The sequence below is a fragment of the Puma concolor genome, chromosome E1 (assembly GCF_028749965.1).
Source record: "Puma concolor isolate L17-30 chromosome E1, mPumCon1.1.hap2, whole genome shotgun sequence".
Lineage (NCBI taxonomy): Eukaryota > Metazoa > Chordata > Mammalia > Carnivora > Felidae > Puma > Puma concolor.
In genome coordinates this window covers 47238419-47254633 of record NC_141680.1, presented here as the reverse complement: position 1 = coordinate 47254633, position 16215 = coordinate 47238419, and the positions used below count along the sequence as shown (strand labels likewise).

Genomic DNA, 16215 nt, shown 5'->3' with positions numbered 1-16215 from the left:
TTCTCAATGGTTTAGTTTCCACTTTTTTTCCTTCATCCACATAAAAAGTTACCTGTCCTGAATACCAGTCTTTCTGAACTCTGTTTTCTGATTTCAAAATTAACTACCATTTACCAAGTATATAGTATGTGCCTAATAATTAGATTATGTACTTTATATGTGTTTTTGCAGTTGATCCTGACAACTCTAGGAGAAACGTGATTTTATTAGCTTCCTTGTTTTAAAGATGAGGAAACCAGAATGACCTACAGAGACTACCCAGCTGGTAAGTCAAAAACCCACAAACCACCATGTATCAAACTCCATAGCCCATGTTCTTTTCTACCTGTATGCATTGTTTCCTATAGCACAGCTAATCTATTTCACTATAATATATTGATGCTAATTATGTTATGTGACCCAGGTAACATATTTATATGTCAACAGGGAATTATTAAGTACTTTTCTTAACCTAAAAGAGAAGCAATGATGTTAAAATTTTTATACGAGGGCAGAGTGGTTATTAAAAATCTGAAAAGTATCTATCTACTTCTTTACACCCAGAAATGACTCCGCTTCTGTTTTCCTAAACATATACCTATGTTGTTATTCTTCTCCTGACAGCACTCATCGACTAGTCATTTGAATGTCATTCAAATAAATTACCAGTGATAATTAAGTTTTAAACTTATTTTCCCAATAGAAAAGTACACAAACTCCATGAGTATGATCTCCATTGGTTTTAGGTCTATGATTTTAACTTTTAAGCAAAAATGGAAGTCAAGTGGTAGGAAATACCCATGGTACCAAAATGCACATGGTCACTCTTGTATGTTAACAAAATCCAAAGAAAGGAACATGAGGAATGTCTACTAAAGGAGGAGGTAGAAGATTTCTGAGAAATTCTATAATATATAAGCCTTTACATAGCGTAGAGTCCTAAGTCTGAGGCTAAAAATGGTACAGAAAATTTTCATATCTGAAAAATTGTAAAGCTAGCATCTGACTTTACATAAAGTCCAGAACAAAACACACACACACACACACACACACACACACACACACACACACACACACACACAATAACAACAACAAAAAAAGGGATTTAAAATAGATTTACACAGGCCCCATTCCAGAAAAAGGCTTTTTTCTTTCATCATGGATGCTGCCAACTTTTAATCAAAATCAAGTTTTGCCTGCCTTAAAACAGATCAATGCCAACATGGTAAGCAGAAATTAACAGAACTAGAAATTCTAAAAAACAAAACACTAAGACATCCATTCAATAAAAGTAAATGTAACCGTCACAAATAATTTACTAGTTACCTTTAACCTGGAGGCATCACGAATATCCTTTACCACTTGTCCAAATTCTTCTATTTGTACTTCATCATCTTCTGCAAGAAAAACATTTTTTTAAGTTTATTTATTTATTTTGGGGGGGGGGGAGGGGAAGAGAGAGAGGGAGAGAGAGAATTCCAAGCAGGTTCCATCCTGTCAGCACAGAGCCAGACAAGGGGCTCGAGTCCATGACTGTGAGATCATGACCTGATCTTAACTGATTGAGCCATTCAGGCACACAGCCCCCCCCCCCCCCCCGCCCCGACCTTTTTCCTTTTTTAACATACACCATGGTCAAAAAGAGGATCCTAGGTCAGGAATGCTTACGTTCTTTCTCACGTTTCTAAAGCTCTGTTGAAATACTTAAGCAGTTCACTTGGTCATTTCCCCCACTTTATTCAGAGAAACTCAACTTTTATGATTTATATATTGAGGGACTCTGTAAGATTTCATTTAGAAGAAAAGGATTCTACTGCTTTACCAGCACCAAATATAAATACAAAACCAAAAATAACAAGGTTCAAAACTTTGCAAACCACTGCATTAAAATAAGAATTAAATCACATTGTACTGAAGGTCCAATAAAAGGTCTCAGTAAAAGAGAGGGAAAAAAATCGCTATTATCAGGTAGTATCATATTTTCATCAACCCTCTTCATCTCAAATATGTTAATAAACAAAACAACCAACACACTTAAAGTTCAAAATTACCAGTCTCACTTAAACAGGAGCTTAATGAAGAAAAAGGAGTAGGTAATCCTCACAGGGAAAGACAGTTCTTTGACAAAGACCATAGACAGCATGCTCTTGTTACTAGGCTAGTTTTGCATAAACATTTCACATAAAAGAGTATAATAGTACATTTGTAACTTCAAGGTATGAAAAATACGAAGGAGTGGAAATGTTCACCTGTGGTTGTGTACTACCTGTCTCCTACATGCAGAACATCAGCAGCAAATGATAGTCTTATTTGAAAAACTGTAGAGGCGCCTGGGTGGCTCAGTTGGTTAAGCGTCCGACTTCGGCTCAGGTCATGATCTCATGGTTCATGAGTTTGAGGCCTGCAATGGGCTCTGTGCTGACAGCCCAGACCCTGGAACCTGCTTCTGATTCTGTGTCTCCCTCTCTCTCTGCCCCTCCCCCCGCTCCTGCTCTGTCTCTCTCTCTCTCTTTCAGAAATAAATGCTAAAAAAAATTTTTTTAAGAAAAATTATAGTCCACGGTCTTTGTTTTACTTTGTAAACTCATTTTTGTTTTGTTTGAATCTTTTTTTACTTGCTAACTTAGTAGTGGTGGTGGCCACCACGAAGTCTATTTTACAGTATGGATATCTGAAGTCATGTTAATAAAAAAACGGGAATAGATCTCTTAACATTTCCTAACAGTCCCCTCTGTGTTCACGGGGACATGCCATTTTCCAGTTGCATGTTACACAACTTGAAGGTAATCAATGCATATTTGATCAATTTAGAGTAACAATAAATTAGATATTAACATTTTTTCTGTTGGACAACCAAACAATCTGAGGTTTCTTTATATGTTCTAAGTGTATATATTGGCATATCAACCAAGTACAAGATACAAGGGAAAAAAAAGATTGACAAAAGGCAGACCGACAGTCTTATATATCTTTTAATTGTAATATTTGGAATACTTACCATCCACTGTTGTTAGTTTCAGTGCAGCTAGGAATTCATTTTTTTTCAAGTTACTATTCAAGTTAGACAGAGTGGTCCACAGGTGAGAAATATTCATCTTCCCTTTGCTGAGATTATGGAGGTTTTCAATAGCATCAGGAAATACTGAAAGGTAGATCACACACAAGTTTTACAACACCCTTGTCCAAGAAGTTAGTACAGTTAAACTATTACCTGGAACAGTCAGGAATTAAGGTTTTTATGGCTAAGAAGAATAACAAATATGTTATAAATGATTGCCAATTTTCAAATATTAAAACACAATAAAATATTTAACACCAAAATTAGTGTTTCTTTGAGGATTCTGAAATATTTCAAGAACTTATAGTGACCCTCTGCTGAATAACCAATATAAAGAGTCATTTTCATTGACTTATAGATTTACAGAAGTCTGAATTCATAAACAACTCCAACTGATTAAACCATGAATTAAACCATGAAACCAAAATAGCTTTTGCTCTACATCTCCCCCGAACATTGTTCCCTGGATCTTACTTTCTCTTCAATCTACTACTGCAGCCCATGGAAAGAAATTTTGTGGGGTTTTTTGTTTTGTTTTTGTTTTGTTTTTAATTCCAATGGAAAACCTTTGGAAGGTTTAAGGGGCAGGGAGTGAAATTATCTCATTACCAATGTGTAAAAAGATCACTCTACTACTGTATAGAGAATAGACTCTCTGGAAGACCAAGCAGTTAGGAAGCTAGTTCAGAGAAAAAGATGACAGTGGCTTCAGCAAGGGTAACAGTGATGAGAACGGAAGTGGACAAACATAGGATGTGTTTGGAGAATAAAACTGAAAGTATTTAAAAAAAAATTTTTTTTAATTTGTTTAAGATTTTATTTTTAAGCAATCTCTACACCTGATGTGGGGCTCAAACTTACAACCCAGAGATTAAAAGTCACTCGCTTTATCAACTGCACCAGCCAGGTGCCCCAAGACTGAGAGTATTTAGTGATGAATTGAATGAGAAGCTGGGGCCATGAAGAACTCCTAGGTTTAGAACTTAGAAGCTGAGTGGACAGTGGTGTCGAAAACTGAGGTAAGAGAGCCTAGGGAAAGAATAAGATCGATGGACAGCAAGAATTCTTTTTTATACATATTAAGTATGAGATACATGGGGAGTCAAAAGAACAGCAATATTATTTAAAGCAATAAGATGATTCGGGAAGAGGCTTAGAGAATGGGACTCAGAATGGATCCTGGGATCATGCTAATATGAAAGCCAGTCAGAAAAGAAGGAGCCAGCAAACAAGACCAAAAAAGAGCTAGGTCTACAATGGAGTATTATTCAGTTATGAGAAAGAAGGAAATCCCGACATTAGGGATAAAAGAGTGACAAGCACTATGCTTGGTAAGATAAATCAGAGAAAGACAAATACTATAAGGTCTCACAGCTGAAAAAGCAAAACTCAGAAACAGAGTAGAATGGTGGTTACCAGGAAATTGGGAAGAAGCTGGTCAAGGGCACTAATTTACAATTAGAAGATGAATAAGTTCTGGGCTTCTAAGGCACAGCATTGTGATTATAGTTAGCAATACTATATTATATACTTGAATGTTGCTAAGAGAATAAATCTTGGTGTTCTCACCACAAAAATAGAAATGATCATTATGTGATGTGATGATGCTGTTAGTTAACACTATGGTGGTCATCGTATTGCAATATATAAGTGTATCAAATCAACACTTTGTACACCTTAAATTCACACAATGTTATATGCCAATTATATCTCAATTTTAAAGAAAAAAAAGGAAAAGCCAATAAGGTGGGGGAAAAATGAGATGACAATGTCACAGAAAACATAAGGAGAAGAATTTTGAAGAATAAACATATTAAATTAAAAATAATAATGGTTGAATCATTATGCTGCACACCTGAAACTAATGTAATACTGTATGTTAATTATACTTGAGTTAAAAAAAACTACTAACGGTGAACAAGATGAAAACAGAAAATTGGCAAATGGAGTTAACAAAGTGAGATTTAACTTTTGTAAAAAGCTAAGGTGGAATGTCAAGGGTTTTTTTAAGTTTATTTTATTTCTATTTTGAGAGAGACAGAGAGAATGAGAGCAGGGAAGGGACAGAGAGACAGTGGGAGAGAGAGAATCCCAAGCAGGCTCCATGCTGTCAGTCAGCACAGAGCCCAACATAGGGCTTGAACCCACGAAACTGTGAGACCATGACCTGAGCCAAAATCGAGAGTTGGATGCTCAACCAACGGAGCCACCAAGTCACCCCATGAATGAGTGTTTTTATTTTTGAATGTTTATTTTTGAGAGAGAGAGAGACAGAGCATGAGCTGGAGAGGGGCAGAGAGAGAGGGAGACACAGAATCTGAAGCAGGTTCCAGGCTCTGAGCTGTCAGCACAGAGCCTGACACAGGGCTCAAACAGCTCAAACAGCACAGAGCCTGACACAGGGCTCATGAACAGCATGATCATGACCTGAGGCAAAGTCGAACGCTTAGCCGACTGAGCCACCCAGGTGCCCCCTATAAGGAGAGAACTGGCAATATAGAATGACGATAGCCAGATTCCCCTTCAATTTCCAATGCAAAACACACTCTATACTGAGTTAAAATATCAATAAAAATAATATTTGGTGATGAATTGAATCAGAGAAGTGGAAGTGGTGGAGCTAGGGCCATAAGGAAAAAAAAAGACCAAGAATGACTCCTAACTTTTCAGCCTAAACAACTGAATGCTAAGCTCAATAGAAAGGGAAATCACCAGATGCCAGAAGTGAGGAAGAATTATTGTGTGTGTGCCTGAGCTGACGCCATGGCAGTCAGATGGTATAACGCATAAGTAGAGAACATAAGCTCTGAGTTGCTTTTTTTTTTTAAATTAATTCATTTATTTTGAGTGAGAGAGAGAGAGAGAGAGCATGCGGAAGGGGCAGAGAGAGGGAATCCCAAGCAGGCTTCTCACCGTTGCATGCAGCCTGATGCAGGGCTTGAGCTCACAAACTGTGAAATCAGGACCTGAGCCGAGATCAACAGTCAGATGCTTAACTGACTGAGCCACCCAGGCACCCCATGAGTTGCCTTTTTTTTTTTTTGAGAGACAGAGTGTGTGCATATGGGAGAGGGGCAGAGAGAGAGAGAGAGAGACAGAATGCTTTTTTTAAAAAATATAACTTATTGTCAAGTTAGCTAACATACAGTGTGCTCTTGGCTTTAAGAGTAGATTTCCATGATTCATCGCTTACATACAACACCCAGTACTCATCCCAACAAGTACCCTCCTCAATGCCCATCACCCATTTTCCCCTCCCCCACAGTCTCCCCATCAATCCTCAGTCTGTTCTCTGTATTCAGAAGTCTCTTATGGTTTGCCTTCCTCCCTCTTTGTTTGAAACTATTTTTTCCTCTTCCCTTCCCTCATGGTCTTCGGTTAAGTTTCTCAAATTCTACATATGAGTGAAAACATGATATCTCTCTTGCTCTGACTTATTTCACTTAACATAATACCCTCCAGTTCCATCCATGTTGTTGCAAATGGCAAGATTTCATTCTTTCTCATTGCCGGTAGTATTCTGGTATGTGTCTGTGTGTGTGTGTGTGTGTGTGTGTGTGTGTGTGTGTGTGTGTATCACATCTTTTTTATCCATTCATCAGTGGATGGACATTGGCTCTTTCCATAATGTGGCTATTGTTGATAGTGCTATTATAAACATTGGGGTACATGTGCCCCTATGAATCAGCACTCCTGTATCCTCTGGATAAATTCCTAGTAGTGCTATTGCTGGGTTGTAGGGTAATTCTATTTTTAATTTCTTGAGGAACCTCTACACTGTTTTCCAGAGAGGCTGCACCAGTTTGCACTCCCACCAAAAGTGCAAGAGGGCTTCCATTTCTCCACATCCTCACCAACATCTGTTGTTTCCTGAGTTGTTAATTTTAGCCACTCTGACCTGTGTGAGGTGGTATCTCAGTGTGGTTTTGATTTGTATTTCCCTAATGATGAGCGATGTTGAGCATCTTTTCATGTGTCTGCTGGCCATCTGGATGTCTTCTTTGGAAAAGTGTCTGCTCATGCCATCTGTCCGTTTCTTCACTGGTTTGTTTGTCGGGTGTTGAGCTTGGTAAATTCTTTATAGATTTTGGATACTAACCCTTTATCTGATATGTCATTTGTAAATATCTTCTTCCATTCGATCAGTTGCCTTTTAGTTTTGTTGATTGTTTCCTTTGCTGTGCAGAAACTTTTTATCTTGATGAGGTCCCAATAGTTCATTTTTGCTTTTATCTCCCTTGCCTTCAGAGACGTATCAAGTAAGAAGTTGCTGTGGCTGAGGTCAAAGAGGTTGTTGACTGTTTTCCCCTCTAGGGTTTTGATGGTTTCCTGTCTCACATTTAGGCCCTTCGTCCACTTGAGTTTATTTTTGTGTATGGTGTGAGAGAGTGGTCCAGTTTCCTTCTTCTGCATGTCACTGTACAGTTCTTCCAGCACCATTTGCTAAAGAGACTTTCTTTTTTTCCTTGGATACTCTTCCCTGCTTCATCAAAGATTAGTTGGCCATACATTTGTGGGTCCAGTTCTGGGTTCTGTATTCTATTCCACTGGTCTATGTGCCTATTTTTGTGCCAATACCATACTGTCTTGATGATTACAGCTTTGTAGTAGAGGCTGAAGTCTGGGATTGTGATGCTTCCTACTTTGGTTTTCCTGTTCAACATTACTTTGGCTATTCGGGGTCTTGTGTGGTTCCCTACAAATTGAAAGATTGTTTGTTCTAGCTCTGAGAATGCTGGTGCAATTTTGAGTGGGATTACACTGAATGTGTAGATTGCTTTGGGTACTATCCACATTTTAACAATATTTTTTCTTCCAATCCATGAGCCTGGAATGCCTTTCCATTTCTTTGTGTCTTCTTCAATTTCTTTCATAAGTTTTCTACAGTTTTCAGCATACGGATCTTTTACCTCTTTGGTTAAACTTATTCCTAGGTATTTTATGGTTCTTGATACAATTGTAAATGGGATCGATTCTTTGATTTCTCTTACTATTGCTTCATTCTTGCTGTATAGAAATGCAACCAATTTCTGTACATTGGTTTTATATCCTGCAACTTTGCTGAATTCATGTATCAGTTCTAGAAGTTTTTTGGTGGAGTCTTTTGAGTTTTCCATGTAGAGTATCATGTCATCTGCAAAAAATGAAAGTTTGACTTCTTTGCCAATTTGGTTGCCTTTTATTTCCTTTTGTTGTCTGATTGCTGAGGCTAGGACTTCCCACACTATATTAAACAACAGTGGTGAGAGTAGACATCCCTGTTGTATTCCTGATCTCAGGGGGTAAACTCTCAGTTTTTCCCCATTGAGGATGATATTAGCTTGGGCTTTTCATATGTAGATTTGATGATGTTAAGATATGTTCCTTCTATCCCAACTTTCTGGAGGGTTTTTACTAATGATGCTGTATTTTGTCAGATGCTTTTTCTGCATCTATTGACAGGATCATATTGTTCTTATCCTTTCTTCTATCGATGTGATATACCACATTGATTGATTTGCGAATACTGAACCAGTCCTGCAGCCCAGGAATGAATCCCACTTGATCATGGTTAATAATTCTTTTAATATACTGTTGAATTCAATTTGCTAGTATCTTGTTGAGAATTTTTGCATCCATGTTCATCGGGGATATTGGCCTGTAATTCTCCTTTTTAGTGGGGTCTGTGTCTGGTTTGGGAATCAAGGTAATGCTGGCTACATAGAATTAGTCCAGAAGCCTTCCTTCCATTTCTATTGTTTGGAACAGCTTGAGAAGAATAGGTACTGACTCTGCTTTAAATGTCTGGTAGAAGTCCCTTGGGTAGCCATCTGGCCCATTTGTTGGGACTCATTTGTTGGGATATTTTTGATAACTGATTCAATTTCTTCACTGGTTGTGGGTCTGTTCAAATTTTCTATTTCTTCCAGTTTGAGTTTTGGTAGTGTGTGGGTGTCTAGGAATTTGTCCAATTTCTTACAGATTGTCCAGTTTGTTGGCATATAATTTTTCACAGTATTCTCTAATAATTGTATTTCTGTGGTGTTGGTTGTGATCTCTCCTCTTTCATCTGTGATTTTATCTATTTGGGTTCTCTCTCTTTTCTTTTTGAGAAGTATGGCTAGGGTTTTATCAATTTTGTTTATTGTTTCCAAAAGCCACCTCTTAGATTAATTGATCTGTTCTACTGTGTTTTTTGTTTTTTGGGTTTTTTTTGGATTCCATATTGTTTAGTTCTGCTCTAATCTTTATTATTTCTCTTCTTCTGCTGGCTTTGGGGTTTCTTTGCTGCTCTGCTTCTAGTTCCTTTAGGTGTGAGGGTAGATTCTGTATTTGAGATTTTTCTTGTTTCTTGAGATAGGCCTGGATTGCAGTGTATTTTCCTCTTAGGACTGCCTTTGCTGCATCCCAAAGGGTTGGGAATGTTATATTTTCATTTTCATTTGCTTCCATATATTTTTAAATTTCTTCTTTAACTGCCTAATTGACCCACTGATTCTTTAGTAGGATGTTCTTTAACCTCCATGCATTAGGAGTCTTTCCAAATTTTGTCTTGTGGTTGATTTCAAGTTTCATAGCATTGTGATCTGAAAATATGCATGGTATGACCTCAATCCTTTTATATTTATTTAGGGCTGCTTTGTGACCCAGTATGTGATCTATTTTGGAGAATGTTCCATGTGCACTCGAAAAGAATGTGTATTCTGCTGCTTTTGGATAAAAAGTTCTGAATATATTTGTCAAGTCCATCTGGTCCAGTGTATCATTCAAGACCGTTGTTTCTTTATTAATTTTCTGCCTAGGTCATCTTTCCATTACTGTAAGTGGAGTATTAAAGTCATCTACAGGGAAGATGGCGGCGTAGGAGGATGCTGGGCTCACCGCATCCTGCTGATCACATAGATTCCACCTACACCTGCCTAAATAACCCAGAAAACTGCCAGAAGACTAGCAGAACGGAGTCTCCAGAGCCAAGTATAGATGAGAGGACCATGGAAGAGGGTAGGAAGGGCGGAGAGGCGGTGCGTGCTACGGACTGGCGGGAGGGAGTTGGGGCGGAGGGGCAGCCCGCCGGGCAAGCAGAGCCCCCGAGTCTGGCTTGCAAAAGCGGAGGGGCTGGACAGAGTGTGTTCGGACAGCAAGCGGGACTTAACATCCGGAAGGTTATAAGTTAACAGCTCTGCTCAGAGAGTGGGAAGGCTGGAGAACAACAGGAGGGAGAGCTGTTGAGCCCCGGACAACAAAGCTCAAATTGGTGGGGAACAAAGGCGCTCGCCAGCGCCATCTCCCTCGCCCATCCCCCAGCCAAAATCCCAAAGGGAACCAGTTCCTGCCAGGGAACTTGCTTGCACTGCACAAACATCCTTTGTGCTTCTGTGGATCCATCCCACTGGCGGCGGGTCTGACTCCCTCCTGGTGCCGCAGGGCCCCTCCCGAAGCTGATCACGGAAGGATAAGCGAGCTGAGCCTGCCCGTCCCGTCCCTGTGCACCTTGCCAATCCACCACAGCTAATACGCCAGATCCCCAGCACCATAAGCCTGGCAGTGTGAAAGTAGCCCAGATGGGCCACGCCACGCCACCCCACAGTGAATCCCGCCCCTAGGAGAGGGGAAGAGAAGGTACACACCAGTCTGACTGTGGCCCCAGTGGTGGGCTGGGGGCAGACATCAGGTCGGACTATGGCCCCACCCACCAATGCAAGTTATTCAAGACAGCACAGGAGAAGTGCCCCGCAGTTCCGCACCACTCCAGGGACTATCCAAAATGACCAAACGGAAGAATTCCCCTCAAAAGAATCTCCAGGAAATCACAACAGCTAATGAACTGATCAAAAAGGATTTAAACAATATAACAGAAAGTGAATATAGAATAATAGTCATAAAATTAATTGCTGGGCTTGAAAACAGTATAGAGGACAGCAGAGAATCTATTGCTACAGAGATCAAGGGACTAAGGAACAGCCAGGAGGAGCTAAAAAATGCTATAAATGAGCTGCAAAATAAAACAACCACGGCTCGGATTGAAGCGGCAAAGGAGAGAATAGGTGAACTAGAAGATAAAATTATGGAAAAAGAGAGAGCTGAGAAAAAGATAAAAAAAATCCAGGAGTATGAGGAGAAAACTAGAGAACTAAGTGATGCACTAAAGAGAAATAATCCACGCATAATTGGTATTCCAGAGGAGGAAGAGAGAGGGAAAGGTGCTGAAGATGTACTTGAAGAAATCATAGCTGAGAACTTCCCTATCTGGGGAAGGAAAAAGGCATTGAAATCCAAGAGGCACAAAGAGCTCCCTTCAGACGTAACTTGAATCGATCTTCTGCAAGATATCATAGTAAAACTGGCAGAGTACAAGGATAAAGAGAAAATTCTGAAAGCAGCGAGGGATAAACGTGCTCTTACATATAAAGGGAGACCTATAAGACTTGTGACTGATCTCTCTTCTGAAACTTGGCAGGCCAGAAAGGAATGGCAGGAGATCTTCAATGTGATGAACAGGAAAAATATGCAGCCGAGAATCCTTTATCCAGCAAGTCTGTCATTTAGAATAGAAGGAGAGATAAAGGTCTTCCCAAGCAAACAAAAACTGAAGGAATTTGTCACCACTAAACCAACCCTACAAGAGATCCTAAGGGGGATCCTGTGAGACAAAGTACCAGAGACATCGCTACAAACGTGAAACCTACAGACATCACAATGACTCTAAACCCATATCTTTCTATAATAACACTGAATGTAAATGGATTAAATGCGCCAACCAAAAGACATAGGGTATCAGAATGGATAAAAAAGCAAGACCCATCTATTTGCTGTCTACAAGAGACTCATTTTAGACCTGAGGACACCTTCAGATTGAGAGTGAGGGGATGGAGAAGTATTTATCATGCTACTGGAAGCCAAAAGAAAGCTGGAGTAGCCATACTTATATCAGACAAACTAGACTTTAAATTAAAGGCTGTAACAAGAGATGAAGAAGGGCATGATATAATAATTACAGGGTCTATCCATCAGGAAGAGCTAACAATTATAAATGTCTATGCACCAAATACAGGAGCCCCCAAATATATAAAACAATTACTCACAAACATAAGTAAACTTATTGATAAGAATGTGGTAATTTCAGGGGACTTTAACACTCCACTTACAGAAATGGATAGATCATCTAGACACACGGTCAATAAAGAAACAAGGGCCCTGAATGATACATTAGATCAGATGGACTTGACAGATATATTTAGAACTCTGCATCCCAAAGCAACAGAATATACTTTCTTCTCGAGTGCACATGGAACATTCTCCAAGATAGATCACATACTGGGTCACAAAACAGCCCTTCATAAGTATATAAGAACTGAAATCATACCATGCATACTTTCAGACCACAATGCCATGAAGCTTGAAATCAACCACAGGAAAAAGTCTGGAAAACCTCCAAAAGCATGGAGGTTAAAGAACACCCTACTAAAGAATGTGTGGGTCAACCAGGCAATTAGACAAGAAATTAAAAAATATATGGAAACAAACGAAAATGAAAATACAACAATCCAAACGCTTTGGGATGCAGCGAAGGCAGTCCTGAGAGGAAAATACATTGCAATCCAGGCCTATCTCAAGAAACAAGAAAAATCCTAAATACAAAATCTAACAGCACGCCTAAAGGAAATAGAAGCAGAACAACAAAGACAGCCCAAACCCAGAAGAAGAAGAGAAATAATAAAGATCAGAGCAGAAATAAACAATATAGAATCTAAAAAACTGTAGAGCAGATCAATGAAACCAAGAGTTGGTTTTTTGAAAAAATAAACAAAATTGATAAACCTCTAGCCAGGCTTCTCAAAAAGAAAACGGAGAGGACCCAAATAGATAAAATCATGAATGAAAATGGAATTATTACAACCAATCCCTCAGAGATACAAGCAATTATCAGGGAATACTATGAAAAATTATATGCCAACAAACTGGACAACCTGGAAGAAATGGACAAATTCCTAAACACCCACACACTTCCAAAACTCAATCAGGAGGAAATAGAAAGCTTGAACAGACCCATAACCAGCGACGACATTGAATCAGTTATCAAAAATCTCCCAACAAATAAGAGTCCAGGACCAGATGGCTTCCCAGGGGAGTTCTACCAGACGTTTAAAGCAGAGATAATACCTATCTTTCTCAAGCTATTCCAAAAAATAGAAAGGGAAGGAAAACTTCCAGACTCATTCTTTTTATAATTTTTTTTAATGTTTATTTATTTTTGAGACAGAGAGAGACAGAGCATGAATGGGGGAGGGTCAGAGAGAGGGAGACACAGAATCTGAAACAGGATCCAGGCTCTGAGCTGGCAGCACAGAGCCCGACGCGGGGCTCGAACTCACAGACCGCGAGATCATGACCTGAGCCGAAGTTGGACTCTTAACCGACTGAGCCACCCAGGCGCCCCTTCCAGACTCATTCTATGAAGCCAGTATTACTTTGATTCCTAAACCAGACAGAGACCCAGTAATAAAAGAGAACTATAGGCCAATATCCCTGATGAATATGGATGCAAAAATTCTCAGTAAGATACTAGCAAATCGAATTCAACAGCTTCTAAAAAGAATTATTCACCATGATCAAGTGGGATTCATTCCTGGGATGCAGGGCTGGTTCAACATTCACAAATCAATCAATGTGATACACCACATTAATAAAAGAAAAGATAAGAACCATATGATCCTGTCAATCGGTGCAGAAAAGGCATTTGACAAAATTCAGCATCCTTTCCTAATAAAAACCCTCGAGAAAGTCGGGATAGAAGGAACATACTTAAACATCATAAAAGCCATTTATGAAAAGCCCACAGCTAATATCATCCTCAATGGGGAAAAACTGAGAGCTTTTTCCCTGAGATCAGGAACACGACAGGGATGTCCACTCTCACCGCTGTTGTTTAACACAGTGTTGGAAGTTCTAGCATCAGCAATCAGACAACAAAAGGAAATCAAAGGCATCAAAATTGGCAAAGATGAAGTTAAGCTTTTACTTTTTGCAGAAGACATGTTATTATACATGGAAAATCCGACAGACTCCACCAAAAGTCTGCTAGAACTGATACATGAATTCAGCAAAGTTTCAGGATACAAAATCAATGTACAGAAATCAGTTGCATTCAACAGTTGCATTCATCAGTTGACAAATAAAGAAACTGATCCCATTCACAATTGCACCAAGAAGCATAAAATACCTAGGGATAAATCTAACCAAAGATGTAAAAGATCTGAATGCTGAAAACTATAGAAAGCTTATGAAGGAAATTGAAGAAGATATAAAGAAATGGAAAAAACATTCCGTGCTCATGGATTGGAAGAATAAATATTGTCAAAATGTCAATACTACCCAAAGCTATCTACACATTCAATGCAATCCCAATCAAAATTGCACCAGCAATCTTCTCGAAGCTAGAACAAGCAATCCTAAAATTCATATGGAACCACAAAAGGCCCAAATAGCCAAAGTAATTTTGAAGAAGAAGACCAAAGCAGAAGGCGTCACAATCCCAGACTTTAGCCTCTATTACAAAGCTATAATCATCAAGACAGCATGGTATTAGCACAAGAACAGACACATAGACCAATGGAATAGAATAGAAACCCCAGAAACTAGACCCACAAATGTATGGCCAACTAATCTTTGACAAAGCAGGAAAGAACATCCAATGGAAAAAAGACAGTCTCTTTAACAAATGGTGCTGGGAGAACTGGACAGCAACATGCAGAAGGTTGAAACTAGACCACTTTCTCACACCATTCACAAAAATAAACTCAAAATGGATAAAGGACCTGAATGTGAGACAGGAAACCATCAAAACCCTAGAGGAGAAAGCAGGAAAAGACCTCTCTGACCTCAGTCGTAGCAATTTCTTACTTGACACATCCCCAAAGGCAAGGGAATTAAAAGCAAAAATGAACTACTGGGACCTTATGAAGACAAAAAGCTTCTTCACAACAAAGGAAACAACCAACAAAACTAAAAGGCAACCAACAGAATGGGAAAATACATTTGCAAATGACATATCGGACAAAGGGCTAGTATCCAAAATCTATAAAGAGCTCACCAAACTCCACACCCGAAAAACAAATAACCCAGTGAAGAAATGGGCAGAAAACATGAATAGACACTTCTCTAAAGAAGACATCCAGATGGCCAACAGACACATGAAAAGATGCTCAACGTCGCTCCTCATCAGGGAAATACAAATCAAAACCACACTCAGCTATCACCTGACCTCACACCAGTCAGAGTGGCTAAAATGAACAAATCATGAGACTGTAGATGCTGGAGAGGATGTGGAGAAATGGGAACCCTCTTGCACTGCTGGTGGGAATGCAAATTGGTGCAGCCGCTCTGGAAAACAGTGTGGAAGTTCCTCAGAAAATTAAAAATAGACCTACCCTATGACCCAGCAATAGCACTGCTAGGAATTTACCCAAGGGATACAGGAGTATTGATGCATAGGGGCACTTGTACCCCAATGTTTATAGCAGCACTCTCAACAATAGCCAAATTATGGAAAGAGCCTAAATGTCCATCAACTGATGAATGGATAAAGAAATTGTGGTTTATATACACAACGGAATACTACATGACAATGAGAAAGAACGAAATATGGCCCTTTGTAGCAACATGGATGGAACTGGAGATTGTGATGCTAAGTGAAATAAGCCATACAGAGAAAGACAGATACCATATGGTTTTACTCTTACGTGGATCCTAAGAAACTTAACAGAAACCCATGGGGGAGGGGAAGGAGAAAAAAAAAAAAAAGAGGTTAGAGTGGGAGAGAGCCAAAGCATAAGAGACTCTCAAAAACTGAGACCAAACTGAGGGTTGATGGGGGTGGGAGGGAGGGGAGGGTGGGTGATGGGTACTGAGGAGGGCACCTTTTGGGATCAGCACTGGGTGTTGTATGGAAACCAATTTGACAATAAATTTCATATATTGAAAAAAAATAAAGTCATCTACAATTACCGTATTATTATCAGTAAGATTGCTTATGTTTGTGATTAATTTATAAATTTGGGTTCTACCAAGTTGGGGGCATAAACATTTACAATTGTTATCTCTTCTTGATATATAGACCCCTTAATTATGACAATGCCCTTCTTTATCATTTGCTACCGTCTTTACTTTAAAATCTAGTTTGTCTGATATAAGTATGGCTA

General features: G+C 39.2%; 1 protein-coding gene across 1 annotated transcript in view; it reads right to left on the bottom strand.

The window, feature by feature from the left end:
* The window catches only part of LOC147574456 (EF-hand calcium-binding domain-containing protein 13-like), a 97861-nt gene that overhangs the window by 16935 nt on the left and 64711 nt on the right, over positions 1-16215 (bottom strand). Inside the window, exons 13-14 of the mRNA XM_086687648.1 lie at positions 2978-3121; positions 1307-1376 (exon numbers count right to left, since the gene is read on the bottom strand). Of these exons, the coding sequence (XP_086543774.1) occupies positions 1307-1376; positions 2978-3121 (214 nt within the window). The remainder of the gene's footprint in view (positions 1-1306; positions 1377-2977; positions 3122-16215) is intronic.